General features: G+C 44.5%; 2 protein-coding genes across 2 annotated transcripts in view; one reads left to right on the plus strand and one right to left on the minus strand.

Moving 5' to 3' along the window:
- Positions 1–17741, plus strand: part of snd1 (staphylococcal nuclease and tudor domain containing 1) — a 181060-nt gene that overhangs the window by 83018 nt on the left and 80301 nt on the right. The gene's annotated exons all lie outside the window — the stretch shown is intronic.
- On the minus strand, positions 4671–10242 carry lrrc4.1 (leucine rich repeat containing 4.1). The gene has a single exon (XM_034133335.1). The coding sequence runs from the start codon at positions 8429–8431 to the stop codon at positions 5585–5587; it is 2847 nt and encodes a 948-aa protein (XP_033989226.1). The 5' UTR covers positions 8432–10242; the 3' UTR covers positions 4671–5584.

A 17741-nucleotide genomic window follows, 5' to 3' on the forward strand; every position in this document is an offset into this window, starting at 1 on the left:
CCTCACTTACAATAAATCATACCACCAGCTGGTTATTGAATATGGCATTTTACATCGGTTACACATGGTCAGAAAAATATCCTAACACCTCCCACACCTTTACCCTATGCCTTACAATTCATTAGATTCCAATGAAAAATGTATATATTTAGCACACTGTATATAAAATGTATCCTCAGTATAGAAATGAATGACAACGTGACACATATTAAAGTTACATCCGCTCAAGATCCCTTTTGTCACAATGAGCACGACCTTGCTCTCCGCGTAGATGACGTGCCGTCCCCACCTTTTGACTCCGCGTCTCTTCCAGTCCCTCCTATCTGACGTTGGGACCGAACGACTCTGTGGCCCTGACTCATGTTGACTCACAAGGCAGCATGCTCGCAGGCCTGCTCAGAATAGCCTCCTGTCTGCTCCACTAGCACACTAGCTAGTGCTCACACAATAATCCCTGCACACACATGCAGATTTTAAGCATGTGTGTAAATGATCAAGGAATCAACAAAGACTAATACAAATATGCAACAACAGTACAACTTAAGTTTCAACATTATAATTAGGCATCGTTTCTGGAAAAAGAACCCAACATGAATCCATAAACTCAATTAGAAAAAAACACTACTTCCTATCAATGAAATGGGAATCACAGAAATGAAAGCATGTATAAAGCAGAATAAGGCCTGAGAAACACTTTTTGTCCTTATTGTATGTAGACCAGCCCTTGTGCCAAAATGTAGTAGTAATCCTAAATGTATGGCAATCCCACCATCAACCATTGCATGAGCGGAACCAAGGTCCCTGACAAATATTTCTCTAATCTATTAATAATTTAACATTGATCAAATGTTAACACAGATTGATTGTTTGAAAATGAATCATTATAAATTCCATCATCTTAATATACATTTCAGCACACACTGATAGAGCAATGTGCCCGTTTGACAGAATATTTTTCAAAAGTGAACATTCTTGTTTCTCCAGTGACATGACTGATTGAGAGGCTTTAGTTGATTAATGGCTGATTCAATCGAGATTGTAATGCCTATTGGTCTTGGTCATTTTAATGGAATAACTTTATTACAGCCATCTTCTGCGCCTCACTGCATAGTAATTTACAATGAGAACAAAAAAAATCTAATTAAGAGATTGCATCAAAATAATTGGGTTTCAAACTTTCATACAAACCGTTTTGGGTTGAGAATAAGCTCTTTCCCTTAAATTAAATGAAAGTGAAATTATGTAGTTTACTTTTTTTGGGGCTTTGACTCTTTATCCCTCTGACGACACGTACGCATGCACATGGTTGCACTCTGGCACTCATCGTCCCCACAGTTCCATTCGCGCTGACCCCTTGATCCTCCCATCCTCCCTGCCGTCATATTGACCGGCCTCTTTTCCTCAAGTACCCCCAGCGGTCAAGTTCATTCCTGGTATCAGCACTTCTGATCTGCTGCACTGTGCTATAGTAACATCACACGCTATCTCCCTCCACCCCCACCCCCACCACACCCCTTGTGGTGCAGTCCAGGCCATTCACCATGATGGCCGCGCTATATATCCCCCATTCCATCTGTAGCTGGCACTCTTGCATCACATTTGCTCTGCCTACTCCTCTCCGGAGCGCCTCTGCTCTCTCTACCGCTCACTCTTGTTGCTTTGCTTTCCCCTCCTTTGGTAGCTGTACCTCTTCTTCTCTTATTTCCATCTAATGTTATAAACTGTTACTTCTGCTTCTTTGTTTCTTATCTGTTTTTGCTTCATTCTTCTCCCTCTCGTCATCTCATCGTGACTTGATTCTCTCTTAAACCCATAAACTTCTTGGGTCATTTATTTTAGCCGACCAGAAATAATTCTATGTACCACCAGCCACCTTATCTAACCCTCTTATATTTCTCCATTTTGATCTTGTTTTCCCCCCATGCTATCGGCTCTTTGCTTCTGGGGTTTGCTCCCTTTTCCTTTCTGTTTTGGCTAAATGTCCTACTTTTGCTTGCCCTCTTATAAGTTCTGTCTAGCAATCTCTTTACTTCCCACTTTACATTTTTTCATACAGCTCAGTTTCTATGCCATTTTATCTTCTTCCTACATTTATTCAAATCTCCGAACCTTTACTCCCCCCCCCCCTCTCCCCCCCCCCCCCTCTCCCCTTGCTCTTTTAGCTGTGGGTAAATAGGTGCATCTTGCCTTGCTTCCTCTTTCAAATGGCTTCATGATTGCTAATGAAGCACACAGAAGAAACAAAATGACGTGCAGGAGGAAGGGATAGAGGGAAGGAGTGTTTCCCATGGAGACGGGCCCTTCAGTGGCTGCGTAGCTGATTGGCTGATTTATGACCCTGTAGCCATGTTGACTGATTAGTATGACAGACCCTTTTATAGCCCAGCACAGCTTTATATGTGACCACATTGCAACATACTTCGGTATTAAATATATGGTGAAGCATAAGCCTGCTCCTGCTGTACCATAATGCATGCAATATAGTATGGCCAATCTTACGATCGAATGCCATAACACAGCTTAATGCTTAATACAGTGCCTGCATCTGTTCATACAACTGCTCACAATCCATCGAACCCATTGACACTACCCATTTAGAACACACTGATGTGTACTTGTTTTCACTAGTGTGAACATTCCTCGTACATGTTTCACATTAGAGACAATTGGAAACCCGCTGTCTGGCATAGTTATGCTACAAAAACAATTAGAAGTAAATGAGGGGAGTGGGAGACATGCTGTCTGGGATATGAGTCAGTAATGTGTAAAATGGCTATATTTGCATGTGTTTTATTTGGTCCTTTGCCTTTATTGAAAAGCTTATCATTCTGCATCTTGAAATAGCCATGTTGTACATGTACATTTTAGATGAATCGTCCTGCTCTCTCTCTCTCGTCCTTTCTCCCCCTTCATTCCCCTCTCCTGCACAGTTGAGCTTTTTCTTTCTATGCTCCTCGTTTGTCTCCTATGTATCCAAACACTCAGAAAACACCTCTTGTACAAGAAACACACACACATGGACAAATGCAGACAGACTGATCCATCTAGTTTATTATTGTACCTGCCGAAAATGCTCAGTATTTAAAATGCAGGCTGAGTCATCAGCATACACGCAGGAAGGGAGCGAGAGCTGTAGTTGATTTGATCATATCTGATTTTTGCCTAAGTGACCAGTTGTGACAGCTCTTTGTACACTGCAGCACAGTATTTTTACCAAATTGTATCACGGTATGTAGAGAATAGTCAAATTGTCTTGAGAAAATCACAATGAAGCAGTCGTGACCACTTTGTACCACACCTACATCTGGAGATACATTTATTGTATTGCAGTTTAGGGATTACTAGAAAAGTTAGAATTGTGCACATCATCCTCGTAATATAGCACAATGTTAGTGGAGCTTATTACTACACACTTACGACAATGCTCTCGCATCACATGTGTTTCCAAGCACAATATATCCTCTAAAACGACTTGATGTAAAGAAACCAAACCCTTGCACAATAGGCTTAGGCCTTCGTCTCTTTTTCCATCTATCTTACACTCGCCCTCCTTTTGTCACTTCCTAATTTCTCAGTGCACACATAGTCACCCACACACACATATCACTCTCCTCTTTTGACAGCCTCTACTACAGGTTAAGCACACCACAAGCTCTCAGCTAACTGCTGCACTGTTTTCGTAATGCGCCATGTCAACCTCTCTCTCCCTCTCTCTCCCTCCAACATTCTCCCTTTTTTAGTTCCTCTATTTCAAGTATTGAAACTCTACAGTGGAGAGGCAAACCTTGATATGGTTCTTGTGGCTGTCGCAGGTTCTCTCCTTAACCAGGTCTCCATTTGCCACACTTATTATTGGTTATGTAAACTGGTGTCGTCAACTACACTGCTAGGCCACGGCGTTGGCTGCAAGCACAGGCCTGTGACTGTGGACCTGATCACGTCACATCTCCAGAGGCTAGTTATTGGGTTTCTTAATGATCCGAGTTCCCATTAGAATTGTACAGCCTTAAAGGGTTAATCTCGCACCCACTCGATCAGCTCTCGCCTACATGTTTCCCACTGGAAACATGTTATTCTGTTCATATAACTAATATCTGCTCCCAGGGTAACACACACCACTTTTCTCTTTCTTTAAACACTGTACCCAGTTCTTTCTAGAAGAGTTAAAGTAAATAGTATGGCAACGGCACTGCTTCAATCCCACACACCACGGTTTCCAAAAAACGCTCTCACCTGTGTGTTACATGCATGCTAATCAGTGTGTATGTAGTTTGTTATCTTTCTTTGTTAGGCAGAGAGCCGTGGGGCTATATTATGATTGAGAGGGGTGATATTGTTGAAGATGAAAAATGCACAGTTAACAGCGAGACCAAAACGCATTTGTCACCATAAAAAGCCCCATGGTGATTAATGAAGGCACAACAGCTGGCAATGCAATGCAAAGTGAAATGAGGATCTATATATTTGGCAAAGTGCAACAGACTTAACACCCAAACAGTATTCCACCTTAATTGATCACCTTTTTCACTCGTTAGATACATGATTAATAATACCAATTTGTAATGTAGAAAAGGACATGGTCTTTTTCCATTGTTGAAGACATTATTGAATAGGCATTTCAATGAACATTAGATGTTGTGGTAGCACTGCTTTACTTGTCTCTTGACACCATTTCTTTATCCTAAAACACATTTTAGCATTTGAAGAACTTAAATACACACTTTTGATCAGCCACACCTTGATGAAGCACCATGACACTCACTGGTGGTGTAAAAAAACCTGAACAAATCCTACTATTACATATAGAGAATATAAAAATAGAAGCTGTTGAGAGATTAAAAGAGAAACAAAAAAACACCATCCACTTCTGCACCGTGATTCATTCTGCCTGAGTCATTCAGCACTTGTAGGGTTAAAGTATAGCTGCAGCGTCTTACTGCAGTGTCTAAAGCATTTGGCTGATCGTTACAGTATACACCAGTAGAAGAAGTGAAGGGGGAAAAAAAACATTTCTCTCTATACTTCCTTTTTTCTTCCAAAAATCCTTTTTATTGCATTTATAACATTTGGCACAGTACAAATTCTTGGTGCTTTTACAAGATAAACCTGTAAAGATCGTCACTGACCTTTTTTCGGTTTTTGTTAAAGAAAGTCTTCTCGGTATAAATATTTTTTTTCTTATCACTGCATTCTCTGTAGCATGGTGTAAAAATCACACAGAATGCCCCCTTTAAAACAACACTACCCTCATTTGTCAAAGTCAAGACAGCATCTTAAACAACTCATTGTTTTAAATAGAAGTTACAAGTTAGAAAATAGTTTCAATTTCTTTTTAATATATGTTTCTCTATCACCAGCCCATGGTAGTTTCAATTTGTCCATATATATATTTATTTATAAGCATGTACAACAAGAAATCATCAGTCTTTTTAAGTTTGCACTCTGTACAAAAAAGTAGTTCCTGTCCTTTTTTCGTTGTGCATTCTATTGCATGACTTTATGAATAAAATGACAAAGGGGTGCTAGGGATGGGTGGGAGATAGACACCTAGGGAAAGGAGTGGGAGCCTTTTGGGGGACCTTTTTTAAATCTGAGTCTCCTGCACCTTCTCCTTGGTGTGGGTTTTTATGGCAAAGGGCTCAGCCATTGCTGTGATGGTGCTGGGCATGGTTCGAGGCAAAGAGTTCCCAACATTGTTGTCTGTCCATTTAGCCCCATGGCCCGTTGGTTTGTAGGTGTTATATTTGGGCTTTTGAGTGCTGTAGTCCACTTTATGGGGGCTGTAGTCCATCTTGTGTGGACTATAGTCAAGTTTAGGTCTCTGAGTGTGTGGACTAAAGGCGCTGTAATCCGCTTTGTGGGGGCTGAAGTCAGTCTTGAAGGCGCTGTAATCAGTTCCAGTCTTATGGGAGGAGTAAGGATCCTTAGGTTTGAAGGTATTGTCAGTTTTAGATCTCTGGGCACTGTAGTCTGTTTTGGGTTTGGGTTGAGTGCTATAGTCAGGTGTATATGGGCTATATTCAGGTTTAGGTCTTGGATGAGTGCTAAAGTCTGGCTTGAATTGACTGTACTCCGCCTTAGGTTTATGCTGTGGGTTGTAGTCCGATCTTAATGGGCTGTAGTCATGTTTAGGTTTTGGTTGGGTGCTGTAATCTCGTTTGAATGGGCTGAGGTCAGTTCTCTGTCTGGGATGAGTGCCATAATCTGGTTTGATTGGGCTGTAGTCTGTTTTAGTTTTTGGGTGAGTGCCAAAGTCTGGTTTGAATGGGCTGTATTCTGCTTTAGGCTTGTGAGTGCTGTAGTCCTGTCTATACTGGCTGTAGTCAGGCTTTTGTCTATGAAGGCTAAAATCTGGTGTAGATTTGTGAGTGCTGTAATCTGGGATGAATTTGTGGCTACTGAAGTCCATATTTGGCTTGTATGTAGTATACTCCGCTTTCGGCTTGTGAAGGGTAAAATCAGGCTGGGGTTTGTATTCGGCCTTGGGTTTGTGAAAGCTGTAGTCAGTCTTGTGGCTAATAAAGTCCAGTTTGTGTATGCTGTTATGGTCCCGGATTTCAGGCAATGTGAGAGCTGTCTCTTGAGATGCAGATGCTGGCGGAGGAAGGTCTTCCTCATCCACCTGGATAATCTCCACAGTTCTGGCAGCTGCCACTGTGCTCCTCTGCTGGTGGCGCTTTCTCAGTTTGTAGAAGGCGATGAGCATGACAGCAGCCAGCAGTGTCACCGCTACAAAGCAACCTATTATAATCTTAGTGGTTCTCATCACTTCATCCAGACTAGGGCCAGATTTGCCTGTCTTGCCACTGGCACCTTGTAGTCCTGGTGCCACAGATGTCTTAGCTGCACCTGGTGGGCTGTCAGTACTCTGCAGCAGCACAGTTGGTGTGGAGATAAAGACTGGCTGAAAGACTGAAGGAGAGGCAGTTGTAGTTGTTGTCCCATGGCCAACCCTTCCTCCTCCAGCTACCCCAGCTCCTGCTGCAGCAGTTGTGGTTGTTTTAGATTTGGGCATTTCAGTGGTTGGCTCCAAGACCTCCACAGTCACTGTGGTGAAGTAACTCAAGTTGGATGTATTGAGCTCAGCTGCACTCACATTGAGGTATGCAGAGGCGTTAGAGTTCCCAGCTGCATTTGACACCATGCAGGTATAAGTGCCCGTGTCAACTGCCAGGACATTTGAGAAATTAAGGGTGCCATCATTGAGGACTGATATTCTTGGGTGACTAGAGGCATGTGTCACGATAGTTCCATTGGGTAGGAGCCAGCGCACCGAAGACATCGGGGCTGTTCGGCAACGGACCTCAGCCACTCGCCCTGCAGAAATGTTCAAGTCCCTTGGTGCATCAGCAATGAATGGTGCAGAACACTGGGTTGCAGCGCCCTCACCTCGGGCCACCTCAACCAGCTGTCGACCTTTCATGCTGGCAGGTGAGTGACAACGTCCACAGCAAGTTGAGTTAGTAGGGATGCTCTCCCTTAGCCAGCGTGCTAACCAAACAGCCTCGCAGCCGCAGTTCCAAGGGTTATGGTGGAGATGCAGCTCCACCAGGTACCTGAGCGGGGAGAATAGATCATGTGGCACAGCGCTCAGGTTATTATGGGCAAGATTAAGCTCCACCAATGAAGATAAGTCGTCAAATCCATTGCGCTCTATCACTGTGATTTGAGAGTTCATCACCCATAGCTTCTTCAGTGAGCGCAGGCCTTTGAAGCAGCCTGGCTTTATCTCTGGAAAGTGATTTTCAGATATCTCCAGCTCCTCAAGGCCCTTGAGAGGACTCAGGTTTGGCATATCACCCCTTATGTTGCACATGCCCAGGTTGAGGTACTTTAGATTTTGTAGGCCCTCAAAAGCTCCTTCTGAGATATACTCCAGTTTCCGTAATTCTCCCAGGTCCAATCGCATGAGGGAGGGCACCCGGTTGAAGGCGTAGGAGGGGATACTTTCAATAGGGTTGTTCCTCAGCCACAGTTCTCTTAATTTAGACAGATACTCAAAGGCCCCACTGGGCACCACTGTCAACCGGTTATCAAACAGTTCAAGTGTGTTGAGACTGGTTAGTCCATTAAACGCGCCCACCTCAATCTGCCGTATGGCATTTCGCCCAAGCTGGAGCACCTCAAGGTGGTGCAGGTGGCGGAAAGAGTCAGCCTGCACCGCCTCAATGGCGTTTTCCATTAGATTGAGGTGTCGCGTGTTGGCAGGAATGCCGGGGGGCACACGGGTGAGGCCACGTCGGGTGCACACCACCTTCCCCTGCTGATTACTGCAGGAACACTGCGGTGGACAGCCCTGGGGTCCCTGAGACACCACCGCCCCCGCCAAGGCCAGGGAGGCGCTGCTCCACGCTCGCGCCATCAGGAAGACTACACAGAGCAGGGCGGCTTTCCTGGCACGATGCACAGCTACCCGCCCCAGGAGACTCATGATGTGGCACGTTCATAATTCAGCATCATCTGGGGGGGAGGATGGGGGTGTTTGGGGGTGGTGTTTGGGGGGCTTTGGCGATCAGGGGAAAATAGTTGGCTGGCTAGTAGTAGTGTCAAGGGGACTAAAGAGGGCAAGGATGGAATGTGGCTTTTGGGTGCTTTGCTAAGGGGCAAGAGGGCTTGACCTTTCCTCAATTAAGCAATGTTTTTACTCCCATTAACTGTGCTCAGGGGCAGAAAGATAAAGAAGGGAAAAGAGGGCTATTTTTCTGAAACGTGTGTATGTTAAGGACATTATGATTAATTAAGCAACCAAAAGCTGTATTACAAGACAGAAGGGAGGGTTACAAATTGATGGAAAGAGGGGTTGAAACTAGACACCTACCTCAAGTAATTATTACAGGTCCTTGAACTGAGTTATATAGCTTCCCTCCTGTTTGCAATCAGAAAGAGCTGTGGTATTCACATCAGATGTATGTATATCCCAAAAGGCAGCAAAGAAAGCCTTTTTATATTTGCTGTCAAAACAGGAGACAATGCCAAAGAGCTTAACCAAGATGAGCCCTTTTGTAAATCCAAACATCCAAAGAGAAAGGTTCAAAGGCCCTTTTTTAAAATGTTTTTTTTCTCCCTTATTGATTATAAAAAAAGAAAAGATTGCAGATAGGAATCCAGTCAGGCTCCCAAAGCAGCAATGCTCCCCTGCTCGCTTCTCGCTGTCGGCTCCTCTTCTCTTGCTTGTCCTTGGAATCCGACAGTTGATCCCCCTGCTAGACACCTTACCCAGGTCTCCATAGCACAGGCGACCACACAAACACGCACAGTTTTTTGTGCACCAAAAGCCAAGGCAGAAAAGGACCAAAAAGGCGGTGGGTGGGGGGGTGGGATTGAGGAAGGTTGAATGAAATTCCACAGTCCTTTTTTAAATGTTCTTTGCCTTTTGTTTGCAATTGTTTGGAGGGAAGGTTGACAAGCCGGGGAAAAAAACAGACCCCCCTCCTCTCTGTATTCCTCTGTTCACTTTTTAGTGGTCAATCGGTTGGTCGGTTGGTCAGTCTGACTGCCCTTCTCGTTCTCTTCCCCGTTCAATGTGGCGTCGTGTCCACTTGATTTTTCTTTCTTTTTCTCTTTTCTCTTCCTCCAGGAGTGCTCGGCAAGGGTTGAAAAGACTAGGCGACACGCACAGCCTTCATTAGCCTTTCCTCGTCTTAACTAGCCACGCGCTCCAGCCTCAGCAGCCACGGTGGCGACAGCAGCAATTGCAAACGCACACACACCATCCCTGTGAAGCACACAGCAGCAGTAGTGAGCACACACAGCAGCAGCTGCAGCCTGCCTCCCTTGCACTTCCCAATAATCCGTCAATTTCTTCAGAGGGGGAGTGGGATGGGGGATGGAAGGGGGTGCTGCGAGGAGTGGGGGTGTTGTAGCTGGGTTGATCGAGGTGGGTTGGAGGGAGGAGGGGTGGTGCGCAGTTTCTCCTTCCTCTCTCCGGCTTGTTTCTTTTATCTTCTTGTTTTCCAGTTCTTTTTTTTTCTTTTTCTCCTCTCCTCGTGGTGATCGGCGTCACCCTCGCTATTGCAGCGTCCGGCTAGGGAGAGGAGCAAGACAGGGAAGGCGAGCGCTGGGTGAGCGCGCGGCTTACAGGCGTGACGTTAACAGTAGCGTCGATGTGGAAAGGATCCGTTGTAGCAGCAAAAGGGAGAGCGATCGCCGGCTTGGATCCCTCTCGCTCGCTCTCTCTCTCTCTCTCTCTCTCTCTTTCTCTCTCTTTCTCTCTCTCTCTCTCTCTCTCTTTCTCTCTCTTTCTCACTCTCTCACTCCCGCTCTCTCTCACACTTTCTGTCTCTCTCTCTCCCTCTCTCTGCCTGCCTCCCTCCTGCTCTCTGCAGTGTCCTAAGGTAGTTGGGTGAGCTCAGAGCACTCAGACCTTTTTAGAGATCTACCTCTTCAGAAACCAGTTTGCTCCTGCTGTCCTCCGCTCCTTCTTTTTTGAATGCTCAAAGTCTCTTGTTTTGTGGCTTTCTGGGGCTTTGTGTAGCTTATGGGAATAGACCGGCTGCCCAAGCTAAAGCAGAGATGGACAGTGGCATTCCAACAGCAACCGTATTTTAACCCCATACTTCCCCAGCAATGATCCTGCCATTCCCGAGTCTGGCAAAGCTTTTCAACATTGCTGTGGTGGTGACGGCGGGCAGATGGGACACAGTTTCTCTCTGCTTCCTTTTCTCTCATGATGCGCTTTCCCTCTCTCTCTCTCTCTCTCTCTTGCTCTCTCTCTCATAATCTTTATTTTCTTTACCTCCCATTGCTCTCTCATTCTCTTCGTTATGTCCTCTAATGTAAACAAAATAAGAGGAACATGAATGGACTGCTGACGCATCCTGCTCGGAGCAGTGCTTTGGTTTGATGCAGTGTGTTTTGTGCATTAACTCCCCCCACCCACTCCAGCGTCCTGGCTGTCTTCCCTTCTCACTGCTCACTCTTCGGCCGTCATTGTGTCACTCTACTTCGACTCCTGCTGGCTATCCCGTTATAAACATTCTCCTACAAGTTGTAAGGACATTAAATGCAATGTAAGCCATATCCATACTGATCTTTCTCCTCAGTCCATTGGAACTAAAAAGTTTGTCAGAATTTTATTAGGTTACTTTATTAATTCAATATGAGGGAGTGAGTGAAAAACTCGACCAATGACAGGCAGCAAGTGCAGTATACAATATCAAATCAAAAAACACTTTTGTCCTGTGTTTTCACTCTCCACCCCTTTACCTCATGTATGCCTTTGCAGGTAGTTAGAGCACTCTAAACAGGCAGGCTTTAACCCTCAATTTGAGCACAAACTGTCGCTTCAGGAAGCACACAACCTTAAAGGTCACGTAGCGGAAGGCGAGCGGGAGAAAACAAGACATGCTTTACCTTCCTGCCGCAGTAGAAGAGGCAAAACAAAAGCACCCTACTGTCCCATTGCCCCTCTATCTCCCATGATTTGTACAGGTCTTATGTCCATTTAACCAGGAAGCAGTGTGGATAATTGATGGTTGGTGAGGCTAGCTGTGGCTGTGTTGCTAGGTGTGTGTGTGTGTGTGTGTGTGTGTGTGTTTGAGCTAGAGAGAAAGCGTGTGAAAGAGAGAGAGAGAGAGAGAGGGAGGAGAGAAAGCACGCCAGCTAGAAAAGGTCACTCTGCCTGTAGCGCAGTACGTTATTCCCACCGGCACAGGAGTATAGAGCCAACTCCTATATTATACACATACACACACACGCACACATACATACACACACACTTTCTCCTTGACTTCACTGCAGTTGAATACGAATGGGCTTCAATGAAGCACATGTAACAGTGTGGTAGCAGCCACAGGAGCATAGGGGGGTTTTCCTTTGTTAAAAAAGAGAGGCTATTTCCTTTTCCTTTCCACAGGGATTCCCTAGCGCTGCGGCCATGTGACGGCTGATATCAGTGGTGTGCTGCAATACTGCATCCTCCTCACTGCATTCTCTAAGCAAGTCATAACACACTAGATAATGCAGCCATGTACTTGAACAGGAGTGGGGGAGGCAGGTTATATTACAATTGCAGGATCTGTGGAAAATGTGCTGCTCCAAACATCCCAATGTCATTGATCTGTTGTCAGTGAAGCCAACTGCAAATGAGGGCTTGTGATTCTCTTTGTAGCTATTGAGTGAACACATCTAATGTTGTACAGTGTGCGTTGTGGCACTGCTGGCTTTGATTGGGTGTCAGATGGTGACTGAGCTGTCTGTAGGTGTGTTGTGCCACCATTTGAAGAGCTAGTGACCCAGCACAGTACATCCCAGACTACTATCTAACCGAAATTATTCACTGACCCGTCACATGACCAACACTGCCAGGACAGTGCTCTCCTATTGGCCCTCATCCTGTCTATTGCTGTCCTTCCTGTCTTTTCTATTCTCACTTTATTTTTCTCTGTCAGTGGACACTGGCCTCCTCCCTACTGATGGAGCGTAGGTCATGGCCTGCCAAACTCTGTAATGCTCCACTGACCAACAATGGTCAACCCCTTACTTTATAGTTTGATCCTGGCCCGCAATGGCCAACATTGCTTGATGCTCAGCCAAACTCTGTGATCACAGCGAGGTTTTCTCAAGGTCCAGTGTGTGTGTGTGTATGTGTGTGTGCATGTGGGCATCTCACATGGCATTACTGAAACTGCCAAAGAGGTGAACCAGAAAAGCCTTTCGCCAAGCTGATGGCAGTTTCTTTAAGGGTGTTTCTGAATCCAATCTTAATATAATTCGCTAGTTTTGACCAATAATGACATTTTAAGCCTGGCACAAAATTCAGATTATGCCAGTGTATTCATACACTATCTTGTATGAATGAATGTTGTCAGGCCTTACCTTTAGGACTTGCTGCCAGATGCTGACTTCATGAGCTGTCATATATGTGGGACCTTCACGCTTTTATGCCAGCTACATGCCCCTGCTGTGTGACCCCTGACCTCCCTGCTTCACCTGAGGCTCAATGGAGCCTCCCCCTACATCAGACCAGACCAACAGGGCACTGGGTGTAGTTTGGGGGTATTGCAAGACCTACTTTGGTGCGGGTTGTTCGCCAGTCAGCTAGCATGTTCGAGGGGACATTACAGAACCCATCCCCTGGGGTCAGTGCTAGTGAATCTGGGCTACGACCATTCACATGTAGGTCAGCAGCCTGTGTCTGTTTGCATGTGTGCGGGTCACTAGTTCCATTTGGGTGAATGGCCTGCAGTATGGTATAGCAGTAATGACAAGCAGAGTGTACTGTCCAATGATAGATCTAATGATAATGTCATTGACTGCCATTGCCAGGATCAAACATTGACATTATGGGCCCTTGGACAAACTACATACAGTATGACTTTCTGTTTGTGTGCATGTGAAACAGAGTTATTTTTTCAAGGAGACAAGAGACACTATTTCTTTTGGCTTGCGTTGTGCTTTGAGAGCTTTCACAAAGTGTTTGCATACATGTGTGTGAGGACGAGTGAGGGTGTCCTCCAAGTATCCGGTAATGTCCCAGTGGATGATTGCATACCAGTGACCGCCCTGGCACAATGTTATTTTAAACAGATTTTTCTCGGCCACCATACTTAACACACACAGAAACCCCAAACTCTACGTTGGTGACCTTGAAGTAAATGACCCGCGACTACACACTTCCTTTCCCATTTTCATTTCAATTTCCAGGAATTAATTCTGCAAGAGATTACACACACACACACACACACACACACACACACACACACACACACACACACACACACCACACACACACACACACACACACACACACACACACACACACACACACACACACACACACCAGTGTCCCTGTAAAGGCTTAAACGGCTTGGTAGGGATATTTCTGTTTAAATGTTCACATCACACACACACTCGCACACAGAGACGAACACACCAATCATATGCCAGTGTATCAAGAGATTATAATAAGCAATAGGGTATATTAGTGGCTTGTATGCCCAGGTTGGATGATTTGTTGTGTTTCATCCCGATGCCGGCTCATTCTTGCCAGTCTGCTTTTACTGACCTTGTTTGACCTCCTCTCAATACAAGCATACACATCTTGATAACATTATCAGCAGCATTGCCCTTCATCAAGCATCCTATGACCTTTTCATTTAAAGCATTTAGCTGGCGCCTTTTCGGAGGGCAGGTTAGGATACCAAGACAATAAACATGGTTTGATCTAGACTTGCTGGTAATTTATTGCTGTCATTAATCACATTTAGTTGAAGTCACAGTTTTTCCCTTTCCATATGTTTCTCAGATCCATGTGTGTTTCTTAACCTATACTCAATTTTCATCTTTCTGCCTTTTTCTTTCCTTCTCTTTTCACTTCTCTAATTACACTGCCTTTATTCTTGCTCTTTTTCTCCCATCCTTGTTTCATTCTTTCTCTTTTGCTGCTGCTGTGCTGTCCTCCCTTTCTTTCCCCTATTTTTCAATTCTCTTCCTCTGTTCTCCCCCTTCTGTCTACTTGCCCTCACTCCCCTTCTCCAAATTGCTACTTCTTACAGTGCTCCTCTGCTCTACAATTTGCAGGCCAGTCCCAAGTTAATTGTGTTTGCTCATTCAGCATATGTTTTTTTTGTGTGCGACAGAGTGTGTTCTCTCAAATGAGAGCACTATCAGGTCATGGCAACTGAAGGCGCACAATAAAAGATGAGCGTTTTCACCCCTCTTTTTTTGCTTTCATCCTGTGTCGTTCAGTGTTTGAGCTCCGCTAGCAGCCATTGTCTCCAGACTAATGGGCTTCATTATGTTGAGCTGTGTTCATACTGGCTGCCAGAGCAGGGATTAGCTCTAGCGCCATGTTAGCTGGAAGCAGAAGAAAGATACAAGTAGGTTAGCACTGTTAACCCAATCAGCGTGAGGCAAGATGGATAGATATGAGATACTGTCTGTTTGGCCAGTTAAATTGACATTGTTAAGCTTGATTCCACTAATTATGACCCCATTCATTTTTAAAGATATTTCGAATTAAAAAAACTGGATGCTGTTTATATTTGTGCAAAGTTTGTAATATAATGCCCATTATAATTTTCTCACCATATGCTAATGCCTCCCATGTCTTGCCCTGGCCACGTCATTGGTCAGCTGGCCTTATTAGGATTCGTGGAGCATCCCTGTTTGTGCGTTCATCACAATGTTGCCTTGCCAACTGCCAGGCCTTAGGAAATGGATGTCTCTTTCTCTGAGCAATGTGAAGGTAAAAACATAGTAATTCACCACTGAGAGAGCAGCTAAATCTTCTAGACTTTTAGTTTCTTGGGAGCAAAGATGCGGTCTTCATTCCACCCCTCCCTCCCCCTTTTACTTCTATGTGACTTGGCTTGGTCAAACCAAGTGAGTAGATACTTTGCAACAGTGACATCAGTGTGGCTTTACTTCTGCTTACCACCTAAGCAGGAGTTAAAACTGGTGTTAATGGTTAACACTAACATGGGTTTTGTCTCGTCTTGCCTTGATGCTTATTGTGTGGCTTTCATTCAATGACAAGTGTGAAAGTCTGCTGCTAGATGTAATTGGATCAAACGTGTAGCACTAAAAAAAGCTCTCAGTTTGCTTGTTAAGCTATATTTCTCAAATCGACATGAATTCTCTCCTTGTAGGCCATCTCAGGGGTTTTTGAAGTGACCACTCTTTTGTTGTACTCAAAGTGGCCACCTTTCTTTCATCTTCAACTATGAAGCCATGACCTTCAAATATCCTCTTCCTCCTCCTCCTCCTCCTCCTCCTCCTCCATCTCACTGCGACAATTACCTTCTTAAAAGGGTTATTTCTATGAAGCTGTTAATCCCAGAATCTCCATCAAGCTTCATGTAGGGGAGGATTAGCCATACTGAGGACTGTTCCTTCACAGGGATGAAAGGAAAAAAAAAACGAAACAGCTTTTCATCTTTTCATCTTTTCAAATCCACCTGTCCACTCCCAGATTACCGGCAGCACTGTCCAGCAGATAGATTCAGCATGTGCATGCCAGAAATAGTTTTGCTTTCCACTTCCATTTGAGTGCGTTTGTATCTTTTGCCTTATGCCAGATATCTTTGTAGTGACGCCACACAATATTGCAAACTGCTTTCCAATGACGGGGGACAGAGCTTTTTTTCTAATATGCTCCCAATTTGGATTTCATTACTGATAGTTTACCTTATCTATGTTCAAGGGAACTATCAGCTTCATAATGTAGGCAAAATAACAATACAAACATGTAGCCAATATACTTTAAATACAAAAAAACTGAACTTTTGACTTAAATGTAATGTATCATAGATCTCGCATAACTGTATTAGGTTAGTTGAAAGCAATAATATTCAGTTTAAATTAAAAATATTACGTGCAACTTTATATTATTGCTTTCATCTAACCTAATACATTTTTGTGAAATGTATTGACATAATACATTTAATTAAAGCCAGCATTTCAGATTTTTCAGTGTATGAATTCTGATTGTGATGACATACACAATCATTTTACCTGTACATTCTGAAGAGAACACGTTGAGGTTTTTATATATATATATATGTGTGTTTGTGTGTGTACTGGAGATGCATTGTGTGTGTCCGTTCTCTAATAGGACTACTCGCCTCCCACTTATTTTTTCCTGTGTAATATCCGCTGTCTCTCTGCCTCCATCATTTTCCCATACTGGGGGATTTGTGAAGCTAAGTGTGTCTAATCTACGAGCGCAGCCAGCACAGCGTCAAATGTTTTGTGCCGATGTACCTGCGGCTCCCAACAATACGACACTTCAGCAGCTGTCTACCCAAGCAGGTAGGACACAAAGCAGGAGGGGGAGGGCTGGAGGGTAGAAACGGACACCCGAGTGGACTTTGACATTATTGCTAAGCGACCATGGACTTGCGTATGAATTAATGTGAGAAGAATAATACATTTGGGTAAAGGTAAAAGCTTAGGAAGATGGAAATGGAATATGGGTCAACAAAAAAAAGAGTACCCCATCCCTCCAACTCCAACCCTGTGACCTTGCTTAAATGTGTTTTCTGTAGCAGTGCAATCAGGGATATCGTAGGCTGCGGCTGGGGGCCAACAGAGTCCTGGCTGTGAAAGGAAGGGGGGGGGGAAAGCAGCAGGCAGCACTTTCTAAATTGAAGTCAATAACACAGCAGTCCATTCTGTCAGAGCCAGTCCTCCCACACAGTCCGCTTACAGTCACTAAGGAGAGCTGAGGGTAGGATGTCGATTGAGTTCTCTAAAGTACCACTATGCAGGGCAACATGTGTTTGTGTGGGTGAACGCACACGGGGGGTGGTGGGGGGAAATAGCGGCGTCAGTGCAGAGAGGCGTGGCACCAGTGCTGTACACCTCATAAACTTGGTCTTGTCCAAGTAAAACCACTGACAGTAATTGTTTTCCTCTTTGCTGATTGTACTCAGTTCGCAACTCTACGACTATAATTGAATATTAAGTAGCCTAGTATAAGTGATCCAAAATGAAAAATGAATGCCGTGAGCCTGCTACATGGAAGTGCTTTTATTCTGGCTGTTGTATGAGATCTTGCTAATGCAGGCATATCTGAGACACACATGCACACACAGTCTTACTCTGCCTTTAATCCCTTTCTGCATGTTAGCACTTTTACATAGCCTCGGGGGATTCAAACGAATACAGTTGGCCTGCCCTGAGCAAAATTAGGGACTGGTAGAGGGTAGACATCCGGCTGACATGAGCTGTCCTGTGTGTTGGAACGTGTGCGGTTAGCTTCCATTCTTTGTATTGGAATCTGATGACGAGTACGTAAT

The sequence above is a fragment of the Trematomus bernacchii genome, unplaced genomic scaffold (assembly GCF_902827165.1).
Source record: "Trematomus bernacchii unplaced genomic scaffold, fTreBer1.1, whole genome shotgun sequence".
Classification (NCBI taxonomy): Eukaryota; Metazoa; Chordata; class Actinopteri; order Perciformes; family Nototheniidae; genus Trematomus; species Trematomus bernacchii.

Excerpts from the sequence above, each read along its gene's own strand:
- lrrc4.1 (XM_034133335.1), bottom strand. The coding sequence starts at position 8,431 with ATGAGTCTCCTGGGGCGGGTAGCTGTGCATCGTGCCAGGAAAGCCGCC.